This window comes from Ambystoma mexicanum, chromosome 13 (assembly GCF_040938575.1).
Source record: "Ambystoma mexicanum isolate Mex_15411 chromosome 13, UKY_AmexF1_1, whole genome shotgun sequence".
In the NCBI taxonomy this organism is placed as follows: Eukaryota; Metazoa; Chordata; class Amphibia; order Caudata; family Ambystomatidae; genus Ambystoma; species Ambystoma mexicanum.
In genome coordinates this window covers 725,839,335-725,860,317 of record NC_090938.1, presented here as the reverse complement: position 1 = coordinate 725,860,317, position 20,983 = coordinate 725,839,335, and the positions used below count along the sequence as shown (strand labels likewise).

General features: G+C 53.4%; 1 protein-coding gene across 1 annotated transcript in view; it reads left to right on the top strand.

Annotated features, from left to right (window-relative positions):
- The window catches only part of LOC138521814 (nuclear factor 7, brain-like), a 230,766-nt gene that overhangs the window by 81,816 nt on the left and 127,967 nt on the right, over window positions 1–20,983 (top strand). Inside the window, exon 6 of the mRNA XM_069634931.1 lies at window positions 19,911–20,026. Coding sequence (XP_069491032.1) covers window positions 19,911–20,026 — 116 coding nt within the window. The remainder of the gene's footprint in view (window positions 1–19,910; window positions 20,027–20,983) is intronic.

The following is a 20,983-nucleotide window of genomic DNA, read 5'->3' as shown; positions in this document are numbered from 1 at the left end:
TGGTAGTCCACACTGGCGATACACTGCTAAACGGCAGGGGTGGTGCTACAGACAGGCCTGCAACCCGAGACCGGCAATCATCACTGGTAGTCCACACTGGCGATTCACTGCTAAACACTAGGGGCAGTGCTACAGACAGGACTGCCACCCCGAGACCGGCAATCATCACTGGTAGTCCACACTGGCGATTCACTGCTAAACACCAGGGGCGGTGCCACAGACAGGCCTGCAACCCGAGACTGGCAATCATCACTGGTAGTCCACACTGGCAATTCACTGCTAAACACCGGGGCAGTGCTACGGACAGGCCTGCAACCCGAGACCACCAATCATCACTGGTAGTCCACACTGGCGATTCACTGCTAAATGGCAGGGGTTGTGCTACAGACAGGCCTGCAACCCGAGACCGGCAATCATCACTGGTAGTCTACACTGGCGATTCACTGCTAAACACCGGGGTGGTGCTACAGACAGGCCTGCAACCAGAGACCGGCAATCATCACTGGTAGTCCACACTGGCGATTCACTGCTAAACACCAGGGGCGGTGCTACAGACAGGCCTGCCACCCCGAGACCGGCAATCATCACTGGTAGTCCACACTGGTGATTCACTGCTAAACACCGGGGCAGTGCTACAGACAGGCCTGCAACCCGAGACCAGCAATCATCACTGGTATTCCACACTGGTGATTCACTGCTAAATGCCAGGGGCGGTGCCACAGACAGGCCTGCAACCTGAGACCGGCAATCATCACTGGTAGTCCACACTGGCGATTCACTGCTAAACACCAGGGGCGGTGCTACAGACAGGCCTGCAACCCGATCATCACTGGTAGTCCACACTGGCGATTCACTGCTAAACACCAGGGGCGGTGCTACAGACAGGCCTGCAACCCGAGACCAGCAATTATCACTGGTAGTCCACACTGGTGATTCACTGCTAAACTCCGGGGCAGTGCTACAGACAGGCCTGCAACCCGATCATCACTGGTAGTCCACACTGCTGATTCTCTGCTAAACAACAGGGGCGGTGCTACAGACAGGCCTGCAACCCGAGACCAGCAATCATCATTGGTAGTCCACACTGGTGATTCACTGCTAAACACCGGGCAGTGCTACAGACAGGCCTGCAACCCGAGACCGGCAATCATCATTGGTATTCCACACTGGCGATTCAATGCTAAACGCCAGGGATGATGCCACAGACAGGCCTGCAACCCGAGACCGGCAATCATCACTGGTAGTCCACACTGGCGATTCATTGTAAACACCAGGGGCAGTGCTACAGATAGGCCTGCAACCCAAGACCGGCCATCATGACTGGTAGTCCACATTGGCGATTCACTGGTAAACACCGGGGCAGTGCTACAGACAGGCCTGCAACCCGAGACCGGCAATCATCACTGGTAGTCCACACTGGCGATTCATTGCTAAACACCAGGGGCGTTGCTACAGACAGGCCTGCAACCCGAGAACGGCAATCATCACTGGTAGTCCACACTGGCGGTTCACTTTTAAACACCAGGGGCGGTGCTACAGACAGGCCTGCAACCAGAGACCAGCAATCATCACTGGTAGTCCACACTGGCGATTCACTGCTAAACACCATGGGCGGTGCACCAGACAGGCCTGCAACCTGAGACCGGCAATCATCACTGGTAGTCCACACTGGTGATTCACTGCTAAACATTAAGGGCGGTGCTACAGACAGGCCTGCAACCCAAGACCGGCAATCATCAGTGGTAGTCCACACTGGCAATTCACTTTTAAACACCAGGGGCAGTGTTACAGACAGGCCTGCAACCCGAGACCAGCAATCATCACTGGTAGTCCACACTGGCGATTCACTGCTAAACACCATGGGCGGTGCCACAGACAGGCCTGCAACCCGAGACCGGCAATCATCACTGGTAGTCCACACTGGTGATTCACTGCTAAACATTAAGGGCGGTGCTACAGACAGGCCTGCAACCCAACACTGGCAATCATCACTGGTAGTCCACACTGGCGATTCACTGCTAAACACCAGGGGAGGTGCTACAGACAGGCCTGCAACCCGAGACCAGCAATCGTCACTGGTCGTCCACACTGGCGATTCATTGTACACAGCAGAGGCAGTCCTGCAGACAGGCCTGCAACCCGAGACCGGCAATCATCACTGGTAGTCCAAACTGGCGATTCACTGTTAAACGTCAGCGGCAGTGCTACAGACAGGCCTGCAACCAGATCATCACTGGTAGTCCACACTGGTGATTCATTGTAAACACCAGGGGCAGTGCTATTGACAGGCCTGCAAACCGAGACTGGCAATCATTACTGGTAGTCCACACTGGCGATTCACTGCTAAACACCGGGCCAGACAGGCCGGCAACCCGAGACCGGCAATCATCACTAGTAGTCCACACTGGCGATTCATTGCTAAACAACAGGGGCGGTGCTATAGACAGGCCTTCAACCCGAGACCGGCAATCATGACTGGTAGTCCACACTGGTGATTCACTGCTAAACACGGGGGCAGTGCTACAGACAGGCCTGCAACCCGAGACCGGCAATCATCACTGGTAGTCCACACTGGCGATTCATTGCTAAACAACAGGGGCGGTGCTATAGACAGGCCTTCAACCCGAGACCGGCAATCATGACTGGTAGTCCACACTGGTGATTCACTGCTAAACACGGGGGCAGTGCTACAGACAGGCCTGCAACCCGAGACCGGCAATCATCACTGGTAGTCCACACCAGCGATTCATAGCTAAACACCAGGGGCGGTGCTACAGTCAGGCCTGCAACCCGAGACCGGCAATCATCACTGGTAGTCCACACTGGCGATTCACTTTTAAACACCAGGGGCGGTGCTACAGACAGGCCTGCAACCCGAGACCAGCAATCAACACTGGTAGTCCACACTGGCGATTCACTGCTAAACACCGGGAAGTGCTACAGACAGGCCTGCAACCCGAGACCGGCAATCATCACTGGTATTCCACACTGGCGATTCAATGCTAAACGCCAGGGGTGGTGCCACAGACAGGCCTGCAACCCGAGACCGGCAATCATCACTGGTAGTCCACACTGGCGATTCATTGTAAACACCAGGGGCAGTGCTACAGACAGGCCTGCAACCCGAGACCGGCAATCATCACTGGTAGTCCACACTGGCGATTCACTGCTAAACACCGGGAAGTGCTACAGACAGGCCTGCAACCCGAGATCGGCAAACATCACTGGTAGTCCACACTGGCGATTCACTGCTAAACGCCAGGGGCGGTGCTACAGACAGGCCGGTAACCCGAGACCGGCAATCATCACTGGTAGTCCACACTGGCAATTCACTGCTAAACACCGGGGCAGTGCTACGGACAGGCCTGCAACCCGAGACCAGCAATCATCACTGGTAGTCCACACTGGCGATACACTGCTAAACGGCAGGGGTGGTGCTACAGACAGGCCTGCAACCCGAGACCGGCAATCATCACTGGTAGTCCACACTGGCGATTCACTGCTAAACACTAGGGGCAGTGCTACAGACAGGACTGCCACCCCGAGACCGGCAATCATCACTGGTAGTCCACACTGGCGATTCACTGCTAAACACCAGGGGCGGTGCCACAGACAGGCCTGCAACCCGAGACTGGCAATCATCACTGGTAGTCCACACTGGCAATTCACTGCTAAACACCGGGGCAGTGCTACGGACAGGCCTGCAACCCGAGACCACCAATCATCACTGGTAGTCCACACTGGCGATTCACTGCTAAATGGCAGGGGTGGTGCTACAGACAGGCCTGCAACCCGAGACCGGCAATCATCACTGGTAGTCTACACTGGCGATTCACTGCTAAACACCGGGGTGGTGCTACAGACAGGCCTGCAACCAGAGACCGGCAATCATCACTGGTAGTCCACACTGGCGATTCACTGCTAAACACCAGGGGCGGTGCTACAGACAGGCCTGCCACCCCGAGACCGGCAATCATCACTGGTAGTCCACACTGGTGATTCACTGCTAAACACCGGGGCAGTGCTACAGACAGGCCTGCAACCCGAGACCGGCAATCATCACTGGTATTCCACACTGGTGATTCACTGCTAAATGCCAGGGGCGGTGCCACAGACAGGCCTGCAACCTGAGACCGGCAATCATCACTGGTAGTCCACACTGGCGATTCACTGCTAAACACCAGGGGCGGTGCTACAGACAGGCCTGCAACCCGATCATCACTGGTAGTCCACACTGGCGATTCACTGCTAAACACCAGGGGCGGTGCTACAGACAGGCCAGCAACGCGAGACCAGCAATTATCACTGGTAGTCCACACTGGTGATTCACTGCTAAACTCCGGGGCAGTGCTACAGACAGGCCTGCAACCCGATCATCACTGGTAGTCCACACTGCTGATTCTCTGCTAAACAACAGGGGCGGTGCTACAGACAGGCCTGCAACCCGAGACCAGCAATCATCATTGGTAGTCCACACTGGTGATTCACTGCTAAACACCGGGCAGTGCTACAGACAGGCCTGCAACCCGAGACCGGCAATCATCATTGGTATTCCACACTGGCGATTCAATGCTAAACGCCAGGGATGATGCCACAGACAGGCCTGCAACCCGAGACCGGCAATCATCACTGGTAGTCCACACTGGCGATTCATTGTAAACACCAGGGGCAGTGCTACAGATAGGCCTGCAACCCAAGACCGGCCATCATGACTGGTAGTCCACATTGGCGATTCACTGGTAAACACCGGGGCAGTGCTACAGACAGGCCTGCAACCCGAGACCGGCAATCATCACTGGTAGTCCACACTGGCGATTCATTGCTAAACACCAGGGGCGTTGCTACAGACAGGCCTGCAACCCGAGAACGGCAATCATCACTGGTAGTCCACACTGGCGGTTCACTTTTAAACACCAGGGGCGGTGCTACAGACAGGCCTGCAACCAGAGACCAGCAATCATCACTGGTAGTCCACACTGGCGATTCACTGCTAAACACCATGGGCGGTGCACCAGACAGGCCTGCAACCTGAGACCGGCAATCATCACTGGTAGTCCACACTGGTGATTCACTGCTAAACATTAAGGGCGGTGCTACAGACAGGCCTGCAACCCAAGACCGGCAATCATCAGTGGTAGTCCACACTGGCAATTCACTTTTAAACACCAGGGGCGGTGTTACAGACAGGCCTGCAACCCGAGACCAGCAATCATCACTGGTAGTCCACACTGGCGATTCACTGCTAAACACCATGGGCGGTGCCACAGACAGGCCTGCAACCCGAGACCGGCAATCATCACTGGTAGTCCACACTGGTGATTCACTGCTAAACATTAAGGGCGGTGCTACAGACAGGCCTGCAACCCAACACTGGCAATCATCACTGGTAGTCCACACTGGCGATTCACTGCTAAACACCAGGGGAGGTGCTACAGACAGGCCTGCAACCCGAGACCAGCAATCATCACTGGTCGTCCACACTGGCGATTCATTGTACACAGCAGAGGCAGTCCTGCAGACAGGCCTGCAACCCGAGACCGGCAATCATCACTGGTAGTCCAAACTGGCGATTCACTGTTAAACGCCAGCGGCAGTGCTACAGACAGGCCTGCAACCCGATCATCACTGGTAGTCCACACTGGTGATTCATTGTAAACACCAGGGGCAGTGCTATTGACAGGCCTGCAAACCGAGACTGGCAATCATTACTGGTAGTCCACACTGGCGATTCACTGCTAAACACCGGGCCAGACAGGCCGGCAACCCGAGACCGGCAATCATCACTAGTAGTCCACACTGGTGATTCATTGCTAAACAACAGGGGCGGTGCTATAGACAGGCCTTCAACCCGAGACCGGCAATCATGACTGGTAGTCCACACTGGTGATTCACTGCTAACCACGGGGGCAGTGCTACAGACAGGCCTGCAACCCGAGACCGGCAATCATCACTGGTAGTCCACACTAGCGATTCATAGCTAAACACCAGGGGCGGTGCTACAGACAGGCCTGCAACCCGAGACCGGCAATCATCATTGGTATTCCACACTGGCGATTCAATGCTAAACGCCAGGGATAATGCCACAGACAGGCCTGCAACCCGAGACCGGCAATCATCACTGGTAGTCCACACTGGCGATTCATTGTAAACACCAGGGGCAGTGCTACAGATAGGCCTGCAACCCAAGACCGGCCATCATGACTGGTAGTCCACATTGGCGATTCACTGGTAAACACCGGGGCAGTGCTACAGACAGGCCTGCAACCCGAGACCGGCAATCATCACTGGTAGTCCACACTGGCGATTCATTGCTAAACACCAGGGGCGTTGCTACAGACAGGCCTGCAACCCGAGAACGGCAATCATCACTGGTAGTCCACACTGGCGGTTCACTTTTAAACACCAGGGGCGGTGCTACAGACAGGCCTGCAACCAGAGACCAGCAATCATCACTGGTAGTCCACACTGGCGATTCACTGCTAAACACCATGGGCGGTGCACCAGACAGGCCTGCAACCTGAGACCGGCAATCATCACTGGTAGTCCACACTGGTGATTCACTGCTAAACATTAAGGGCGGTGCTACAGACAGGCCTGCAACCCAAGACCGGCAATCATCAGTGGTAGTCCACACTGGCAATTCACTTTTAAACACCAGGGGCGGTGTTACAGACAGGCCTGCAACCCGAGACCAGCAATCATCACTGGTAGTCCACACTGGCGATTCACTGCTAAACACCATGGGCGGTGCCACAGACAGGCCTGCAACCCGAGACCGGCAATCATCACTGGTAGTCCACACTGGTGATTCACTGCTAAACATTAAGGGCGGTGCTACAGACAGGCCTGCAACCCAACACTGGCAATCATCACTGGTAGTCCACACTGGCGATTCACTGCTAAACACCAGGGGAGGTGCTACAGACAGGCCTGCAACCCGAGACCAGCAATCATCACTGGTCGTCCACACTGGCGATTCATTGTACACAGCAGAGGCAGTCCTGCAGACAGGCCTGCAACCCGAGACCGGCAATCATCACTGGTAGTCCAAACTGGCGATTCACTGTTAAACGCCAGCGGCAGTGCTACAGACAGGCCTGCAACCCGATCATCACTGGTAGTCCACACTGGTGATTCATTGTAAACACCAGGGGCAGTGCTATTGACAGGCCTGCAAACCGAGACTGGCAATCATTACTGGTAGTCCACACTGGCGATTCACTGCTAAACACCGGGCCAGACAGGCCGGCAACCCGAGACCGGCAATCATCACTAGTAGTCCACACTGGTGATTCATTGCTAAACAACAGGGGCGGTGCTATAGACAGGCCTTCAACCCGAGACCGGCAATCATGACTGGTAGTCCACACTGGTGATTCACTGCTAACCACGGGGGCAGTGCTACAGACAGGCCTGCAACCCGAGACCGGCAATCATCACTGGTAGTCCACACTAGCGATTCATAGCTAAACACCAGGGGCGGTGCTACAGTCAGGCCTGCAACCCGAGACCGGCAATCATCACTGGTAGTCCACACTGGCGATTCACTTTTAAACACCAGGGGCGGTGCTACAGACAGGCCTGCAACCCGAGACCAGCAATCAACACTGGTAGTCCACACTGGCGATTCACTGCTAAACACCGGGAAGTGCTACAGACAGGCCTGCAACCCGAGACCGGCAATCATCACTGGTAGTCCACACTGGCGATTCATAGCTAAACACCAGGGGCGGTGCTACAGTCAGGCCTGGAACCCGAGACCGGCAATCATCACTGGTAGTCCACACTGGCGATTCACTTTTAAACACCAGGGGCGGTGCTACAGACAGGCCTGCAACCCGAGACCAGCAATCAACACTGGTAGTCCACACTGGCGATTCACTGCTAAACACCGGGAAGTGCTACAGACAGGCCTGCAACCCGAGACCGGCAATCATCACTGGTAGTCCACACTGGCGATTCATAGCTAAACACCAGGGGCGGTGCTACAGTCAGGCCTGGAACCCGAGACCGGCAATCATCACTGGTAGTCCACACTGGCGATTCACGTTTAAACACCAGGGGCGGTGCTACAGACAGGCCTGCAACCCGAGACCAGCAATCAACACTGGTAGTCCACACTGGCGATTCACTGCTAAACACCGGGAAGTGCTACAGACAGGCCTGCAACCCGAGACCGGCAATCATCACTGGTATTCCACACTGGCGATTCAATGCTAAACGCCAGGGGTGGTGCCACAGACAGGCCTGCAACCCGAGACCGGCAATCATCACTGGTAGTCCACACTGGCGATTCACTGTAAACACCAGGGGCAGTGCTACAGACAGGTCTGCAACCCGAGACCGGCAATCATCACTGGTAGTCCACACTGGCGATTCATTGCTAAACACCAGGGGCGATGCTACAGGCAGGCCTGCAACCCGAGATCCGCAATCATCACTGGTAGTCCACACTGGCAATTCACTTTTAAACACCATGGGCGGTGCCACAGACAGGCCTGCAATCCGAGACCAGCAATCATCACTGGTAGTCCACACTGGCGATTCACTGCTAAACACCATGGGCGGTGCCACAGACAGGCCTGCAATCCGAGACCGGCAATCATCACTGGTAGTCCACACTGGTGATTCACTGCTAAACATTAAGGGCGGTGCTACAGACAGGCCTGCAACCCAACACTGGCAATCATCACTGGTAGTCCACACTGGCGATTCACTGCTAAACACCAGGGGCGGTGCTACAGACAGGCCTGCAACCCGAGACCGGCAATCATCACTGGTCGTCCACACTGGCGATTCATTGTACGCAGCAAGGGCAGTCCTGCAGACAGGCCTGCAACCCGAGACCGGCAATCATCACTGGTAGTCCAAACTGGCGATTCACTGCTAAACGCCAGGGGCAGTGCTACAGACAGGCCTGCAACCCGATCATCACTGGTAGTCCACACTGGTGATTCATTGTAAACACCAGGGGCAGTGCTATTGACAGGCCTGCAAACCGAGACTGGCAATCATCACTTGTAGTCCACACTGGCGATTCACTGCTAAACACCAGGGGCACTGCTACAGACAGGCCTGCAACCTGACACCGGCAATCATCACTGGTAGTCCACATTGGCGATTCACTGCTAAACACCGGGCCAGACAGGCCGGCAACCCGAGACCGGCAATCATCACTAGTAGTCCACACTGGCGATTCATTGCTAAACAACAGGGGCGGTGCTATAGACAGGCCTTCAACCCGAGACCGGCAATCATCAATGGTAGTCCACACTGGTGATTCACTGCTAAACACGGGGGCAGTGCTACAGACAGGCCTGTAACCCGAGACCGGCAATCATCACTGGTAGTCCACACTGGCGATTCATAGCTAAACACCAGGGGCGGTGCTACAGTCAGGCCTGCAACCCGAGACCCTCAATCAATACTGGTAGTCCACACTGGCGATTCACTTTTAAACACCAGGGGCGGTGCTACAGACAGGCCTGCAACCCGAGACCAGCAATCAACACTGGTAGTCCACACTGGCGATTCACTGCTAAACACCGGGAAGTGCTACAGACAGGCCTGCAACCCGAGACCGGCAATCATCACTGGTATTCCACACTGGCGATCCAATGCTAAACACCAGGGGTGGTGCCACAGACAGGCCTGCAACCCGAGACCGGCAATCATCACTGGTAGTCCACACTGGCAATTCATTGTAAACACCAGGGGCAGTGCTACAGACAGGCCTGCAACCCGAGACCGGCAATCATCACTGGTAGTCCACACTGGCGATTCATTGCTAAATACCAGGGGCGGTGCTACAGGCAGGCCTGCAACCTGAGATCCGCAATCATCACTGGTAGTCCACACTGGCAATTCACTTTTAAACACCAGGGGCGGTGCTACAGACAGGCCTGCAACCCGAGACCCGCAATCAACACTGGTAGTCCACACTGGCAATTCACTTTTAAACACCAGGGGCAGTGCTACAGACAGGCCTGCAACCCGAGACCAGCAATCATCACTGGTAGTCCACACTGGTGATTCATTGTAAACACCAGGGGCAGTGCTATTGACAGGCCTGCAAACCGAGACTGGCAATCATCACTGGTAGTCCACACTGGCGATTCACTGCTAAACACCAGGGGCAGTGCTATAGACAGGCCTGCAACCCGAGACCGGCAATCATCACTGGTAGTCCACACTGGCGATTCATAGCTAAGCACCAGGGCCGGTGCTACAGTCAGGCCTGCAACCCGAGACCGGCAATCATCACTGGTAGTCCACACTGGCGATTCACTTTTAAACACCAGGGGCGGTGCTACAGACAGGCCTGCAACCCGAGACCAGCAATCAACACTGGTAGTCCACACTGGCGATTCACTGCTAAACACCGGGAAGTGCTACAGACAGGCCTGCAACCCGAGACCAGCAATCATCATTGGTATTCCACACTGGCGATTCAATGCTAAACGCCAGGGGTGGTGCCACAGACAGTCCTGCAACCCTAGACCGGCAATCATCACTGGTAGTCCACACTGGCGATTCATTGTAAACACCAGGGGCAGTGCTACAGACAGGCCTTCAACCCGAGACGGGCAATCATCACTGGTAGTCCACACTGGCGATTCATTGCTAAACACCAGGGGCGGTGCTACAGGCAGGCCTGCAACCCGAGATCCGCAATCATCACTGGTAGTCCACACTGGCAATTCACTTTTAAACACCAGGGGCGGTGCTACAGACAGGCCTGCAACCGGAGACCAGCAATCATCACTGGTAGTCCACACTGGCGATTCACTGCTAAACACCATGGGCGGTGCCACAGACAGGCCTGCAACCCGAGACCGGCAATCATCACTGGTAGTCCACACTGGTGATTCACTGCTAAACATTAAGGGCGGTGCTACAGACAGGCCTGCAACCCAACACTGGCAATCATCACTGGTAGTCCACGCTGGCGATTCACTGCTAAACACCAGGGGCGGTGCTACAGACAGGCCTGCAACCCGAGACCGGCAATCATCACTGGTCGTCCACACTGGCGATTCATTGTACACAGCAGGGGCAGTCCTGCAGACAGGCCTGCAACCCGAGACCGGCAATCATCACTGGTAGTCCAAACTTGCGATTCACTGCTAAACGCCAGGGGCAGTGCTACAGACAGGCCTGCAACCCGATCATCACTGGTAGTCCACACTGGTGATTCATTGTAAACACCAGGGGCAGTGCTATTGACAGGCCTGCAAACCGAGACTGGCAATCATCACTGGTAGTCCACACTGGCGATTCACTGCTAAACACCAGGGGCAGTGCTACAGACAGGCCTGCAACCTGACACCGGCAATCATCACTGGTAGTCCACACTGGCGATTCACTGCTAAACACCGGGCCAGACAGGCCGGCAACCGGAGACCGGCAATCATCACTAGTAGTCCACACTGGCGATTCATTGCTAAACAACAGGGGCGGTGCTATAGACAGGCCTTCAACCCGAGACCGGCAATCATCACTGGTAGTCCACACTGGCGATGAATTGCTAAACACTAGGGGCAGTGCTACAGACAGGCCTGCAACCCGAGACCGGCAATCATCACTGGTAGTCCACACTGGCGATTCACTGCTAAACACTGGGGCAGTGCTACAGACAGGCCTGCAACCCGAGACCGGCAATCATCACTGATATTCCACATTGGCGATTCACTGCTAAACACCAGGGGCGGTGCTACAGATAGGCCTGCAACCCGAGACCAGCAATCATCACTGGTAGTCCACACTGGCGATTCACTGCTAAACACCATGGGTGGTGCCACAGACAGGCCTGCAACCCGAGACCGGCAATCTTCACTGGTAGTCCACACTGGTGATTCACTGCTAAACATTAAGGGCGGTGCTACAGACAGGCCTGCAACCCAAGACTGGCAATCATCACTGGTAGTCCACACTGGCGATTCACTGCTAAACACCAGGGGCGGTGCTACAGACAGGCCTGCAACCCTAGACCGGCAATCATCACTGGTCGTCCACACTGGCGATTCATTGTACACAACAGGGGCAGTGCTGCAGACAGGCCTGCAACCCGAGACCGGCAATCATCACTGGTAGTCCACACTGGCGATTCACTGCTAAACACCAGGGGCAGTGCTACAGTACAGACAGGCCTGCAACCTGACACCGGCAATCATCACTGGTAGTCCACACTGGCAATTCACTGCTAAACACCGGGCCAGTGCTACAGACAGACCGGCAACCCGAGACCAGCAATCATCACTAGTAGTCCACACTGGCGATTCATTGCTATACAACAGGGGCGGTGCTATAGACAGGCCTGCAACCCGAGACCGGCAATCATCACTGGTAGTCCACACTGGCGATGCATTGCTAAACACCAGGGGCAGTGCTACAGACAGGCCTGCAACCCGAGACCGGCAATCATCACTGGTATTCCACACTGGCGATCCAATGCTAAACACCAGGGGTGGTGCCACAGACAGGCCTGCAACCCGAGACCGGCAATCATCACTGGTAGTCCACACTGGCAATTCATTGTAAACACCAGGGGCAGTGCTACAGACAGGCCTGCAACCCGAGACCGGCAATCATCACTGGTAGTCCACACTGGCGATTCATTGCTAAATACCAGGGGCGGTGCTACAGGCAGGCCTGCAACCTGAGATCCGCAATCATCACTGGTAGTCCACACTGGCAATTCACTTTTAAACACCAGGGGCGGTGCTACAGACAGGCCTGCAACCCGAGACCCGCAATCATCACTGGTAGTCCACACTGGCAATTCACTTTTAAACACCAGGGGCAGTGCTACAGACAGGCCTGCAACCCGAGACCAGCAATCATCACTGGTAGTCCACACTGGTGATTCATTGTAAACACCAGGGGCAGTGCTATTGACAGGCCTGCAAACCGAGACTGGCAATCATCACTGGTAGTCCACACTGGCGATTCACTGCTAAACACCAGGGGCAGTGCTATAGACAGGCCTGCAACCCGAGACCGGCAATCATCACTGGTAGTCCACACTGGCGATTCATAGCTAAACACCAGGGCCGGTGCTACAGTCAGGCCTGCAACCCGAGACCGGCAATCATCACTGGTAGTCCACACTGGCGATTCACTTTTAAACACCAGGGGCGGTGCTACAGACATGCCTGCAACCCGAGACCAGCAATCAACACTGGTAGTCCACACTGGCGATTCACTGCTAAACACCGGGAAGTGCTACAGACAGGCCTGCAACCCGAGACCAGCAATCATCACTTGTATTCCACACTGGCGATTCAATGCTAAACGCTAGGGGTGGTGCCACAGACAGTCCTGCAACCCTAGACCGGCAATCATCACTGGTAGTCCACACTGGCGATTCATTGTAAACACCAGGGGCAGTGCTACAGACAGGCCTGCAACCCGAGACGGGCAATCATCACTGGTAGTCCACACTGGCGATTCATTGCTAAACACCAGGGGCGGTGCTACAGGCAGGCCTGCAACCCGAGATCCGCAATCATCACTGGTAGTCCACACTGGCAATTCACTTTTAAACACCAGGGGCGGTGCTACAGACAGGCCTGCAACCGGAGACCAGCAATCATCACTGGTAGTCCACACTGGCGATTCACTGCTAAACACCATGGGCGGTGCCACAGACAGGCCTGCAACCCGAGACCGGCAATCATCACTGGTAGTCCACACTGGTGATTCACTGCTAAACATTAAGGGCGGTGCTACAGACAGGCCTGCAACCCAACACTGGCAATCATCACTGGTAGTCCACGCTGGCGATTCACTGCTAAACACCAGGGGCGGTGCTACAGACAGGCCTGCAACCCGAGACCGGCAATCATCACTGGTCGTCCACACTGGCGATTCATTGTACACAGCAGGGGCAGTCCTGCAGACAGGCCTGCAACCCGAGACCGGAAATCATCACTGGTAGTCCAAACTGGCGATTCACTGCTAAACGCCAGGGGCAGTGCTACAGACAGGCCTGCAACCCGAGACCGGCAATCATCACTGGTCGTCCACACTGGCGATTCATTGTACACAGCAGGGGCAGTCCTGCAGACAGGCCTGCAACCCGAGACCGGCAATCATCACTGGTAGTCCAAACTGGCGATTCACTGCTAAACGCCAGGGGCAGTGCTACAGACAGGCCTGCAACCCGATCATCACTGGTAGTCCACACTGGTGATTCATTGTAAACACCAGGGGCAGTGCTATTGACAGGCCTGCAAACCGAGACTGGCAATCATCACTGGTAGTCCACACTGGCGATTCACTGCTAAACACCAGGGGCAGTGCTACAGACAGGCCTGCAACCTGACACCGGCAATCATCACTGGTAGTCCACACTGGCGATTCACTGCTAAACACCGGGCCAGACAGGCCGGCAACCGGAGACCGGCAATCATCACTAGTAGTCCACACTGGCGATTCATTGCTAAACAACAGGGGCGGTGCTATAGACAGGCCTTCAACCCGAGACCGGCAATCATCACTGGTAGTCCACACTGGCGATGAATTGCTAAACACTAGGGGCAGTGCTACAGACAGGCCTGCAACCCGAGACCGGCAATCATCACTGGTAGTCCACACTGGCGATTCACTGCTAAACACTGGGGCAGTGCTACAGACAGGCCTGCAACCCGAGACCGGCAATCATCACTGATATTCCACATTGGCGATTCACTGCTAAACACCAGGGGCGGTGCTACAGATAGGCCTGCAACCCGAGACCAGCAATCATCACTGGTAGTCCACACTGGCGATTCACTGCTAAACACCATGGGTGGTGCCACAGACAGGCCTGCAACCCGAGACCGGCAATCTTCACTGGTAGTCCACACTGGTGATTCACTGCTAAACATTAAGGGCGGTGCTACAGACAGGCCTGCAACCCAAGACTGGCAATCATCACTGGTAGTCCACACTGGCGATTCACTGCTAAACACCAGGGGCGGTGCTACAGACAGGCCTGCAACCCTAGACCGGCAATCATCACTGGTCGTCCACACTGGCGATTCATTGTACACAACAGGGGCAGTGCTGCAGACAGGCCTGCAACCCGAGACCGGCAATCATCACTGGTAGTCCACACTGGCGATTCACTGCTAAACACCAGGGGCAGTGCTACAGTACAGACAGGCCTGCAACCTGACACCGGCAATCATCACTGGTAGTCCACACTGGCAATTCACTGCTAAACACCGGGCCAGTGCTACAGACAGACCGGCAACCCGAGACCAGCAATCATCACTAGTAGTCCACACTGGCGATTCATTGCTATACAACAGGGGCGGTGCTATAGACAGGCCTGCAACCCGAGACCGGCAATCATCACTGGTAGTCCACACTGGCGATGCATTGCTAAACACCAGGGGCAGTGCTACAGACAGGCCTGCAACCCGAGACCGGCAATCATCACTGGTAGTCCACACTGGTGATTCACTGCTAAACCACTTTGGCAGTGCTACAGACAGGCCTGCAACCCGAGACCAGCAATCATCACTGGTATTCCACACTGGCGATTCACTGCTAAATGCCAGGGGTGGTGCCACAGACAGGCCTGAAACCCGAGTCCAGCAATCATCACTGGTATTCCACACTGGCGATTCACTGCTAAACGCCAGGGGCGGTTCCACAGACAGGCATGCAACCCGAGACCGGCAATCATCACTGGTAGTCCACACTGGTGATTCACTGCTAAACACCAGGGGCGTTGTTACAGACAGGCCTGCAACCCGATCATCACTGGTAGTCCACACTGGCGATTCTCTGCTAAACACCAGGGGCGGTGCTACAGACAGGCCTGAAACCCGAGTCCGGCAATCATCACTGGTATTCCACACTGGCGATTCACTGCTAAACGCCAGGGGTGCTGCCACAGACAGGCATGCAACCCGAGACCGGCAATCATCACTGGTAGTCCACACTGGTGATTCACTGCTAAACACCAGGGGCGTTGTTACAGAGAGGCCTGCAACCCGATCATCACTGGTAGTCCACACTGGCGATTCTCTGCTAAACACCAGGGGCGGTGCTACAGACAGGCCTGCAACCCGAGACCAGCAATCATCACTGGTAGTCCACACTGGTGATTCACTGCTAAACACTGGGGCAGTGGTACAGACAGGCCTGCAACCCGATACCGGCATTCATCACTGGTATTCCACACTGGCGATTCACTGCTAAACACCAGGGGCGGTGCTACAGAAAGGCCTGCAACCCGAGACCGGCAATCATCACTGGTATTCCACACTGGTGATTCATTGTAAACACCAGGGGCAGTGCTACAGACAGGCCTGCAACCCGAGACCGGCAATCATCACTGGTAGTCCACACTGGCAATTCACTGCTAAACACCAGAGGCGGTGCTACAGACAGGCCTGCAACCTGAGACCAGCAATCATCACTGGTAGTCCACACTGGCGATTCACTGCTAAACATCATGGGCGGTGCCACAGACAGGCCTGCAACCCGAGACCAGCAATCATCACTGGTAGTCCACACTGGTGATTCACTGCTAAACACCAGGGGCGGTGCTACAGACAGGCCTGCAACCCGACACCGGCAATCATCACTGGTAGTCCACACTGGCGATTCACTGCTAAACACCAGGGGTGGTGCTACAGACAGGCCTGCAACTCGAGACCAGCAATCATCACTGGAAGTCCACACTGGTGATTCACTGCTAAACACCATGGTCGGTGCCACAGACAGGCCTGCAACCCGATCATCTCTGGTAGTCCACACTGGCGATTCACTGCTAAACACCAGGGGCAGTGCTACAGACAAGCCTGCAACCCGAGACCGGCAATCATCTCTGGTAGTCCACACTGGCGATTCACTGCTAAACACTGGGGCAGTGCTACAGACAGGCTTGCAACCCGAGACCGGCAATCATCACTGGTAGTCCACACAGGCGATTCACTGCTAAACACTGGGGCAGTGCTACAGACAGGCTTGCAACCCGAGACCGGCAATCATCTCTGGTAGTCCACACTGGTGATTCACTGCTAAACATTAAGGGCAGTGCTACAGACAGGCCTGCAACCCAAGACTGGCAATCATCACTGGAAGTCCACACTGGTGATTCATTGTACAAGCAGGGGCAGTGCTGCAGACAGGCCTGCAACCAGAGACCGGCAATCATCACTGATAGTCCTTACTGGCGATGCATTGCTAAACACCAGGGGCAGTGCTACAGACAGGCCTCGAACCCGAGACCGGCAATCATCACTAATAGTCCACACTGATGATTCACTGCTAAACACTGGGGCAGTGCTACAGACAGACCTGCAACCCGAGACCGGCAATCATCACTGGTAGTCCACACTGGCGATTCACTGCTAAACACCAGGGGCGGTGCTACAGACAGGCCTGCAACCTGATCATCACTGGTAGTCCACACTGGCGATTCACTGCTAAACACTGGGGCAGTGCTACAGACAGGCCTGCAACCCAAGACCGGCAATCATCACTGGTAGTCCACACTGGTGATTCATTGCTAAACATCAGGGGCGGTGCTATCGACAGGCCTGCAACCCGAGACCGGCAATCATCACTGGTAGTCCACACTGGCGATTCACTGCTAAACACCAGGGGCGGTGCTACAGACAGGCCTGCAACCCGAGACCGGCAATCATCACTGGTAGTCCACACTGGCGATTCACTGCTAAACACTGGGGCAGTGCTACAGACAGGCCTGCAACCCGAGACCGGCAATCATCACTGGTAGTTCACACTGGCGATTCATTGCTAAACATCAGGGGCGGTGCTATGTACAGGCCTGCAACCCGAGACCGGCAATCATCACTGGTATCCACACTGGCGATTCGTTGTAAACACCAGGGGCAGTGCTACAGACAGGCCTGCAACCCGAGACCGGCAATCATCACTGGTAGTCCACACAGGCGATTCACTGCTAAACACCAGCTTCAGGGCGCGTAGGCATATCCGAGCGTTGCCGTCTTGTCCACAAGACAGGAGTTTGTAGTCAATAGCGTGCGGATGGAAAACGAGCAGGGTCTAGATAGAAAGGTGGGAAAGAGGGAATAAGTGACACCGACAAAAAGCGGTATCAAGGAGAGGAGAATGCTGTGTGGCAGCATGGGTGCATGACAGGTCTGTTAGGTGCACCCACCCTAGAATGTATGATGTAGAAACGATGGGTTGTTAATGCTAATGTATGCTGATTCTTAAGTGATGTTACGACAAGTTAAATAACTAAGAGGGTCATTTTAAAATAAGTGTAAATAGCATGCAGGAGACCACCAACATGTGCACTTTCCTGCTGGGGGGTCCCCTGTGTGCTGCGGGGTCCCCTGTGTGCTATTTTAGTTTTACAATGCAGGGTACAAATGTAAAGACGAAAACAAGTCGGAATCACATTTATTCTTTACTTCTACGCTCAGGCGGAGTTTACCATTGGATCCCTATGGAATCCCTCAGGTCATTAGCAGGTGATAATTGCAGGCCGATTCCATAGGAATCCATGCGTTTCTCGCCTGCATGCCTCCTCCCCTCAGAGCCCTGTGTCAGCAGGACAATGTGTGGAAGTGTAAAATGAAGGTGTAAAAGCTTTCGGACTTTAATGTTACGCCCCAACCCATTCTAAAATGCCCCCTAAATGCTTTCAGTGTTGATTTGTTGTAGTGCTGCATTATCTAGTGCTATTTTGTTTTGTATTGTGTATTGTTGTTTAGTATGCTGCTGTGTTTTTACAGTTGTCTCTTGGACTATCATTTAGTATTTTCTTGTTCTGTGTTCTCTATTTGGTCTAAGATTGTGCTGCTTGCTGTTGTGATGTGCAATGTTTTGTTTTCAGTGTTGTAATGTTTTTTTATTTTTTTTATATTTTAAACCAATTTATTAAATATTAACAGAAGAAATCAGTGTAACAAAGAGATACAATAGACAATTATCCATACAATAATAATGAAACATATATTGAGAAAAAAAATTAATAATAAAATTCCTTTAAAAAAAATATATATATATATATATATATTTACAAAAATAATAATAAAAATAATAATAATAAATAAATAAATAAAAGGGGGCAGAAAAGGTGTGATGCAAAAGTCAAAAAGCAATAGCAATTAATAACATTGACCTGAAAACAACCTTCTAGAAAACTTTGGCATAGCAACAAACCAAGAAGCAAAAGACATGAACATTATAATGAGTAAATTGAAACATGCATGTCTACTTATCTGAATACAGGTAAACTCGACACAGGAAGCTCCAACGACTGACTAACCCTTATCCAAAAAGGCCTTCAGTGTTGTAATGTTTATTGTTATGCTGTTTAATGGTGGTTTTTAGTGTGCTACACTTTGGTATTGTTTAATATGTTGCTGTTTTCTGACATGCTGTGCTTTATTTGCTGTTTTTTTTAGTGAGAGTGTTGTTGACTTTTTTGTTTTAATTTGTGTTGAATGTTCTCTTTTGAGTTGTCTTGTTTTATATACTGTGGCATTTACTTTTGTTTATAGTTTTTCATGTTTTTCCATATTCTTATGTTTAAGGTTGTGCTATTCACTATTTCTTTAGCTCTTTTGCCATATAGTGTTTTCCGGTGTTATGCTGTTCGCGTTTTAGTTTTCGAGTTGTTAGACACCATTGGATGTCCAGTAAGTCCCTGGGGAAGCATGTCCTCTGAAGTGCTGGGGACAGAATCAGCCAATCCCTTAGTAGCGGAACAGCTGGAGGCCATGTATGATCTGTTTGGGTAGAGTGGGAAGGACATGCTCTGATTGGATGGGCCTGGTGTTCTCACTTTGCCATCAAATTCTCTGTTTCCATTATTAACCCCCTCTTCCCCCTCCCTTGGTCCCTGTATGACTGTGAGTTGTGTTGTTGTTCGGTCCAATCAGTCCATTTGACGTTGATCTCTTTCCCACCAGGTGGACCAAAGGCCTTCGGGAGTGTGTGGTGGTAGCGCAGTCGCTTGATGTGGGGGTCTACCGTGGCCCCCTGCAGTACATGGCCTGGAAGAAGATGTGGAGCGTCATTGACCCGGGTAAGTAGACCACCTAGAAGACCTGGCAGGATGAAGCAGGGTAGGGTCTCTGGCATCAGGAATCTTGCAGACTAAGCAGGACTGGTCACCACTCCTGTGTGAAGACCTACTTAGACCCAAATGGCTCTATATCAGCAGACCAGTAGTTGTAAGTTGTAATGGGTTATTTATAACGCGCTTAATACCCAGAGGTTTCTAATCAGGGATCGAACCTGTGTTGCTCCGCGTCGTCTTGCTTCCAAGACGAGCATGTTTCCCCCGAGCCATCCTCCCAAGACAGTATGTGATGTGAAGTGGAGCTAGACAATGTCAAGGTCATTATAGGGGATGTTCGAAAAAGAATGTGCACAGGTCACAGAGTCGCACCATTATCAACCAACAAGGTAAGTGGTGAGTGAAGTGAACAGAAGCTGACGGAGAGAGAACACGATAAGGTTCCACAACCACAGCCTCATCACGAGTCTCCGCTAGCTGCCCAGGGCCAGGTCCTCCATAACACCAACACGCCTGGAAAGAGATTTCCCTTGCGGACCAGAACTCAAGGGGGGGATTGAGGAAACATCTGTCGGACTAGATCAACATATTCATGGTTGATGGGAGGCAGGAGAGGAGGAGTGAGGAAGGGGGCAATAGAAAGTTTTGCCTACGATGACTTGTATGGTTGCAAGGCCGTAGCAGAGGTCTATGCATGACCTGAACGTGAGATTGAATCCCGCCCAAGCCGACGCCGCCATCTTTCCTGGCCAATCAATAAAGATAGGGGGAGGACCATCAAGTTGGGTTACAGTGAAAGGGATTATTGATTGTGCCAAAAGACCATTGTGATGGTGGTGTGTGATATAAGGATATTGCTGGTTTATCTGTGCTTGATTTGTGAGAATAGTAAGTTCCTCCCGAACATCTGGGGGTGAGTGTTATCCTACCCGGTGGTAGGTGACCTTAGAACTCAGCTGTGAT